The 8054-nt window shown below is 56.8% G+C and overlaps 1 protein-coding gene across 1 annotated transcript in view; it reads left to right on the top strand.

The window, feature by feature from the left end:
* The first annotated feature begins 251 nt into the window (after positions 1 to 251).
* Positions 252 to 8054, top strand: part of LOC116740164 (protein-arginine deiminase type-2) — a 46118-nt gene continuing 38315 nt past the window's right edge. The window contains exon 1 of the mRNA XM_032605501.1: positions 252 to 419. Coding sequence (XP_032461392.1) covers positions 328 to 419 — 92 coding nt within the window. The 5' untranslated portion in view covers positions 252 to 327. The remainder of the gene's footprint in view (positions 420 to 8054) is intronic.

The following is an 8054-nucleotide window of genomic DNA, read 5'->3' as shown; positions in this document are numbered from 1 at the left end:
CCCAGACCATGGTGGGGGGGAAGGTTGGGGTGGGCCTGGGAGGGGGAGGGGCAGGGCTGGGAGGCCTGGGGGTGGGGGGAGGGCTGGAGGGCCTGGGGGTGGGGCCCCGCGGGAAGAGTTGTGGGGGGGCGTGGCCACGCTTGACGGACGGGCCCACAGCCCACTGCGAGAGGAGGCCGACGGGCCGCTCCGCCCACCGGCGGCAGGATAAAGGCGGAGCCGGGGGGCCGCGGCGCTTGCGGACTGCTGGAGGGGTTACCTGCGGCAGGTGCTCCAGGCAGACCCAGAAGAGAGAGGACTGGCACGGGGCCGGGCACTACGGGGAAGATGCTGCGCGAGCGGACGGTGCGGCTGCAGTACGGGAGCCGCGTGGAGGCGGTGTACGTGCTGGGCACGTACCTCTGGACCGATGTCTACAGGTGAGCCGGGCCTCCGCGCCGGCCCAAGACCCCCTCCGACTCCGGGCTCGGCCCGAAATCTGGGCCCAAGAAATCCTGAGACCCTCGCCAGACTCGGGGACACGGACAGCCTGCCTCCAGCCCGAGTCGTCCCTCATCCGACGCCCCCGCGCCCAGAAATCCTAAGAACCTTGCCCAGAAACCTGACAGCCCCCAAACTTTGTGTCAGCCTCCCCGGAATCCGGAGACCCTCCCAGACACCCTGACACAGCCCCAGCACCCTTACTACTCCTTTCCAGGAGCCAGACCTTTCACCAGAGTCTTCCCACCTCTCCAGCCCCTCTCCCAGGATGACCTCAGCACCCACTCAGCTTCCCCAGCATCCTCTCCTCTTTCCCTTCCCCGCTCTCCCCTCAGCACCTCCCTTACGCCCTCAGACCCTCCTGGCTCACCACCCGCCTCAGCCCAGCCCCTCCCTCCACTCCCAGTTCCGCTCAGCTTCCTCCAGGATTTGCCAGGGGCTGGGGCAGGGCCAGAGGGGAGCTGCCCAAGGGCGGAATCTGGCCCTAGGGGTTGCCTAGGCTCCAGCTTCGCCCTGTGGGGGCTGCTGGTGGTTGCCTGTCGCCAGGCACTGGCCATGAGCTCCCTGTCCCCAGATGCCTTCCCCTGACTTCACGCTGGGGTCGGGGACGAGGGTGTGAGGTGGAGTCTTTGTCAGAGGCGCTCTCCTGTTCAGGATGCTGTTCCCCCGGCCCTGTTCTCCTGTCCACGAACCCTGGTGGGGTGCAGGATTTCTGAGACAGCAGGACCTGGGCTGAGGGAATTGAAGTCAGGGATCCCCTGCTACCCAAGTGCAATGACCCGTCTCCCCACCATGCATGGGGCAGGTCTGGCGAAGGTGTGGCTGGTGTGAATGAAGGGGTGGAGAGTCCAGGGTGGGATCCTGCAGCCCTCTGTTCCAAGCATTTGAAATGTTCCCCACTGCTGGCGTGGGAGGGGTCAGTGCTGAGAGGAGGGAGCATGCGGGACCCAGGGGTGGGGACCCCATGCTGATACCCTTGGGCAAGTCCCCTGAACCTCTCTGTGCCTTGAGCTAAGCTGGAAGTGCCAAAGTGGCTTACTGCTCCCAAATCATTCTGTCATCTGGAGTGCCCTGCCTCTCTCAGGCCCCCCCACCAAACCCCATCCCTGTGTCTTCCCACACATCCTCCCCAACCCATTGTCTCTGTCGCCTCCAGTGGCCCTGGCGGCCCTGCTGGCCTGTCTCTAGCCTCTTCCTCATCAGGCACTGGTCTTCCCTGAGAGCAAAGGGCCTGATCACCGTGCAGACCAGGGACCCTCTCCACTCATTGGCCCCTGGCTTCAGTTGTCCACATGTAAACCTCAGGGGTGGTTTCTAAAGGTCATAACACAAAACTGGAGTGTGGTCCAGGCCTCAGTGGCCTGGGAGCGCTCCCCTCCCTTGTCCACTCCCCAAGTCCGAACTAGGCACTGCCAGGGAGTGGAACGGGAGCCAGGACGCTCAGGTCTCTAAGCCTCAGCTGTCACCATACCCGCCTGTTTGTTCACTGCGGCACTTTTAGTGCAGCCTGAAAGGCTGGCATGGTGCCTCCATTGAGGGGTGGGGAATAAAGAAGGGGTTCAGGCTCAGGCCCCCTGCCCGCCCTCTGTCCTGGCAGAGAGAGGCCCATCCCGCGTAGAGGCAGGGAGCAGGGGAGATGTGGACTCTGGCAGGGGGCAGACATGTGACGATCCCCTTTGTCCTTTCTCAAGAAACCAGCCACAGCCCCAGCGACCCTCACCTCCCACCTGCACTTCACCTAAGACTCTCCGCCACCCCCAAGAGAAGCAGTACAGTCTAGACCAGCGCTGTCCAGCGGAAATAGAGTGCAAGCCACAAATAGAGCCACATGTGTAATTTTTAATTTTCTAGTAGCCACATTTTTAAGGTTAAAATAAGCAGGTAAACTTAGTTATAATAATATATATTTTATTTAACCTAATATATCCCAAATATTAGCATTTCAGTATGTAATCAATATAAAAATTATTAATGAGCTAGTTTACATCCTCTTTGTCCTGCTAAGTGTTTGAAATTCAATGTGTGTTTTATATTTACAGCCCACTTGTATGCGGACTAACCGCATTTCAGGCGCTCGATAGCCACAGGTAGCTGGTGGCCACTGTATGTGCTGAACAGCGCAGGTCTAGAGCAGAGCTTCTTAACCTCGGCACTACCTCATTTGGGGCTGGATAATTCTTTGTCGCCAGGGGCTGTCCTGTGCATTGTAGGATGTTTAGCAGCATCCCTGGCTTCTAACCCCTGGGTGCCAGTAGCAACTCCCCAGTTGTGACAATGCCAGCAGTCCCTGGTGGGCCAAGTCACCTCCAGTTGAGAACCACTGGTCTAGTGGACAGAGGCCCCTTCTGAAACTAAGGAGACTGGGCCATTGTTACTCCTGATACCTGTAGTGGTAAGAGCGACTGTCAGTATTAATAGCAGGAGATATTAGTGAGCACTTACAGACCAAATGCATTATCTCCTCTCTTCCTCTCCACAGACCTTGGAGGCTGTGCTAGGATCATCCTATTTTGTAGATGAGGAAAGTGAGGCTCAGAGAGGTGAAGCCATTTGCCTGATGTCACACAGGACTCAGGTCTAGTTCCGTGTGGATCAGAACTCAGGCTCTGAATCTCCACTCCAGCCTGTGTGACCCTAAAACTAGCAGGTTGAACTGGGTGCACCTCTCAGCATGTGTCCCTCCCACCCTCCACCCAGGCCATGAGCCCACTGCCCCCGGAGACTTCACCCACTTCCAACTGACCCTCCACTTCCCACTGAGCCCTTCCCCATCCAGACACAAGGTCCTGACCCAAGACCCCACATGATGCCCCAGGGGCTCCAATCTCCAAGGAGACGCCAAGGGACAAGGTCTGGTGGACCCTGGGCCTAGTTAGTGAGGGAGTAGTGTCTTGACCCCTCACTCCTGAGTCACAGAGGCAAGTGAAGAGATCTCAACACCCACCCCTTTTCCCAAGGGCTCTGGGCCGCCTTTCCTGAGATGTACACACGACTTCCTTCCCCTCCAGACACACAGCAGGGGCCTCGCCTGCCCCTTCCTCAGCAGGCCCTAAGAGTCACCCTCCCTCTCCCAGCAAAACTGGTCCTTTGGGGATGATGACCTGACCCAGCCACATTCTGAGTTCTGGCAAGCTATAAATAGATGCGCAGAAAAAAGGAAGTAGGATTTTTTTCCTAGAGATTTCCTTGGCCATCACTGTTGAAGATACTTGCTGTTTCCTTCTACCACCCCGAAGTGTACTTATCTTAGGTCTGGCACATGTACACCTTGTCCCCGCACAATCTCCCCTGATGGTCCCTTTAGCTGGCAGCCGTTTCTCCACTGGGGCTGGCCTGGGTCCCCATCTGATTCTGGAGAGAGGACATTGAGTGAGCGGCACCCCCATGTCGGTTTCACCCTCCCCACTCACCTCGGCCGGACACCGCCCAAGCCTGGAGGGATTGGAGAAGGGGCAGCCTCGGAGTAAATTAATGGGGTGATGGCGCTCTGCCCAACTCCCCCGCAGACTAGGCTGTGCAGACAGCTTCTCCTGTCCCTCCCTGGTTCATGCGTCTGTCCTGGGGCGTGAGAGTTCTCAGTTGGGCAGGTGTCCCCTTCTCCCTGGTGGAGAGAGGTCAGGACCCGTACCCTGAGGTCTGCAGGAGCTTCAGAGCAGAGACGATGGTATCAACTCTCTCTTGCCTCTCCAGGGCTTTCTCCTGGTTACACTGACTCATCATGGGCCCATGAGGTAGGAAGTAGGGGTGATCCTGTGCCCCTTTCTCTGAGATACCCTAAGGCAGAGGCTAACCAGCCATTTCTCCCGGCAGGGTCTTGCCCATCACTCTCTGGCAGAAGATAGGAAAGGTGGTACCAGGGCAGGAATTCCTAGACGTCAGCATAGCAAAATGCTGGCAAAACAGGGCATGGGGCAGTTACATATCCTGCCTCGGAGGAGAGCCTGCCGAATCTCAATTCCTCCGCATCTCACGCCCTCAGCTCGCTCAGACCCCCTCTCTCTGTCTCTTGGTTGGTCTGAGTGTTTTAGAAGGTATCCTTAGGCAAAGGCCAGGGAGGGTCAGCAGTCCGGTCTGAAGCAACGAGGACTTGGTGCCTCCCCCTAGGGTGCCAGGCCCCGTCTCCTGCTGACTCCCCTGCGCGCATTCCACTCCGGCCACGTTGGTTTTGTGGATGCTCTTGGCCCTTGAATGCACCCCCCTCATCCCCACCTCAGGGCCTCTGCAGGTGCTGTTCCCTCTGCCTGGAACACTGTCCCCCAGACCTCTGCGAGCCTGGCAAGTCTCAGCTCACGTGACCTCCTCCAAGCAGCTTTCCTGACTCCACCCCATCTTGCAGTGCCCGACCCAAAGCCCCAGTCACTCCCTACCTCATGACTATTGTTTTTGTCTTTGCAGATCTTATTATTTACTTAATATTACTAGCTAACTTATTCTGTACCAGGCAGCCTTCTGGGCACCTGGCACACGCATCTCACATGTACTTAATAATTTACATGTGTTTAAACCTCACAACAACTTTATGAGTTAGGTGCTATTTTGGGGGAAACTGAGGTAAGGGATGTTTGTCCAAGATGGCATGGCTGGTAAATGGCGGTAGTGTGGAGACCAGGCCCGTGACTGCCCTGCTGGGCCGCCTGCTAGGGCTCGTGTTTTAGGCGCGTCCTCTCCCTACTCACTGTCTTCCTTCTTCCTGTGAGCTTCCTGCCCTCAAGTCACTGAAGGGCCCCTTGGCTGGCTGAATGGATGGATGGCTGTGGCCAGGGATGCATGCGGACTGGCCTATCGTTGGCCTGCCACTGGGCTCTCCAACCCCGGCCTCAAGTGATGGATACCGTTGGACGGGCCGGTGGAAGGTCAAGGGCATGTGGCCGAGTTTGGCCAGAGCAGCACTTGCTCCTGAGAGAATGACAGCAGGTGGCATTCAGGCCAGGTCAGGTGGCCCCATAAATTAGAACAACACCCAGAGCCCTCGACTCTACAAAGGAAGCCCTGCCAGGAGCTGCTCCAGGACCTGGGCATCAGGCTGGCTCCCGGGCAGCGGCAGGGTCCTGAGGGGCAGCTGGCACCCTGTGGTTCGAGCCCACAGCCCCCTGCACGGCTGGGGTCCCTGAGAGCCTTGCCTCCCTACCCACAGGGCCTGAGCACAGCGGCAGGGGCTCACCCCAGTGCCCACCCCCAGCTGGACAGGCACACCTGTTCAACTTTGGGGGAGGCCAGTTTTCGGAGACAGCTCTGTCTTGCCCAGCCGGGCCCAACCCCATGCCTGGAGCTTTGACTGGCCCAAGCCTGCTTATGCTGGTCACTCACCCAGGAGCCCAGGGCAGGAAGCCAGCCTTTGGTCTCCCCTCTCTGGACCTCTGAGCCCCACGTGCAAAATAAGTAGGGGGCTTCTCATTTGATCCTCTCCCGAGCCAGGCCTGACAGTCCTCCTCCCCCGCCAGGTGTCCCTACCTGAAGGACCTTTAAGGAGGACTGTAACCTCTGGATCCTCTCCCAGGAAGGAGCAACCAGGACCAGAGCTCAGAGCACTTGAGTTTACCCCACACCCTGCCCATCTCAGTCTGTCCCTGAGACTCAGAGCAGGTGCTTGCCCTCTGGGGGCTTCAACACGCTCATCTGTAAAATGGGATGACATTAATACAGGCCTCATGGGGTTATCGAAAGGATGGACTGAGGTCACGTGGGCCAAGGGCATGAAACAGTGCCTGGTACATAATACTCAGTAAGTGGTTATCAGGAATTAGTATTGGGTTTATTATAATATTATTAAAACAAATAATAATGAACTATGGCGTCAGAAAGTTTATAACGTTCATGGGAGAGAAATGTTGAACAAGTGTTAAGTGTTGTTTGAAGCACCAGCAAAGGGAGGGAGAGATGAGTCCTGGATCATAATAGGATCAGGGAAGACTTCCTGGAGGAGGTGGCAACCTAGCTGAAGGGTGGACAGGGGTTCACAGTGTGACCAGGACAGGCCATGCAGGAGCAAGTGTACCTGGCAAGAAAGTCGGGACACGTGGGGGCAGAAAGGGCATAGTTTCTCTAGCCTGGAGTGTAAGACTAGAGGGCGGATACATTTAAACTGGGGCTTTGAATGCCAGGCTCAGGTGTTAAACTTTGTTCTGCAGGCAGGAGGGAGTCACTGAAGGTGTCTGCAGAGGGAGTGACCATAGATTAGATTGTTTCTTCCCTCAGCAGAGGGACCTTGGGCAGCTGGAGGCACCAGTGCCTAGTGAGAGAGGCTGCTGAGCTTACCAGGCACAGAAGAAGGCTGGCTGAAGGCAAAAGTCATGTTCCGTCTTCACCCATCCCTGTCCAGACCAGCTACCCACCCCAGGCCTCCAGCCACCACCACACCAGGCGGCTCCTGGAGGGTGCTCGCCATGGGGTTGCACGCCAGGTTGGCACCCACAGACCCCCTCAGATTCCTGCAAAGACCCAAGGACAGGGTGTTAAACCCAGCCTGCCAGGAGCTGGGCTCACTGTGGAGTAAGCCCCGCTGGTGTTAACAAGGCCCAGGGCAGGCGAACAAGCTGGGAGAACCAGGTGCCAGCGAGCAGCAGGCACGTACTGCCCTCGAGTCCCAGGCTGAGTGAGCATCCCAGCCCTGCGAGGCCAAGCTGGTGACCCTCCCCACTGACTGAGCGAAGACCAGAGAGGCTGACTGGCTCCCTAGAGGCCACACAGCATTTGTGGGGCTGAGCAGATATTAGGTCACAACACCCAGAATTCTCGTGGCCAGGCACAGTGAACGTCCCTCTTCTATCAATACATCTGACACTACTTTCCAGTCTTGCTCAATGTTCCTTTGGTTGACTCCTGAATCCATTGCCCACCCTGCACCCTGGTGGATCTGTCTGCAGTGCAGAAATGATCACGTCTCCCCTGCTCAGAAGCCTCGGTGCCCGCAGGAGAATGGCCAGCTCCTTGCCATGATCTGGGTCCTCTCCCCCCACCCCTCGCCCTCCCCTTTGCTCCCAAACTCCAGCCACGTTTACCTCCTTCCAGTTTGTTGAACATGCTGGGCTAGCTTCCACCTCAGGCCATCACCCAGGCTGTCCTTGCTGCCTGGAAGTCCCTGCTCCTCTTCCTCTCTTCGCTTTGTCCAAATTCAGCGGTTCTCACACTGGTCCCCAGACCAGCAGCAGCAGCATCACCTGGGAGCTTGTTAGCAACGCACTTTGCTCCCACTGTATATGTGTATCAAGTCATCCTGTCATACACTTTAAATACATACAATTGTATTTGTCAGTTTTTCCTCAGTAAAGTTGGGGGGGGAGAGAAATGCAGTTTCCTCTGGCCCCACCCACCCCATCTGCTGAATCAGAAACTCTGGGGGTAGCCCAACAACCTGTATTTTAACAGGCTCTTCAGGTGTTGCCGATGCAACTCGAATTTAAGAACCACTGATTTAACTAATTCTTAACTATCGTTTAGAGTGTAAAATTTAAACCTCAACTCAAACGTGCCACTTCCTCCAGGAATCCTTTCTTGACCTCCAGGCCAGGGCTTCATGGAACCCCATACGTCTCCTTTAGAGCAATTTTCACAGCTGTAATCACATAATTGTGTAA

Source organism: Phocoena sinus, chromosome 1 (genome assembly GCF_008692025.1).
Source record: "Phocoena sinus isolate mPhoSin1 chromosome 1, mPhoSin1.pri, whole genome shotgun sequence".
NCBI classification, from domain to species: Eukaryota; Metazoa; Chordata; class Mammalia; order Artiodactyla; family Phocoenidae; genus Phocoena; species Phocoena sinus.
The sequence above is the reverse complement of the archived record's forward strand: the minus strand, read 5'-3'. Positions and strand labels throughout refer to the sequence as shown.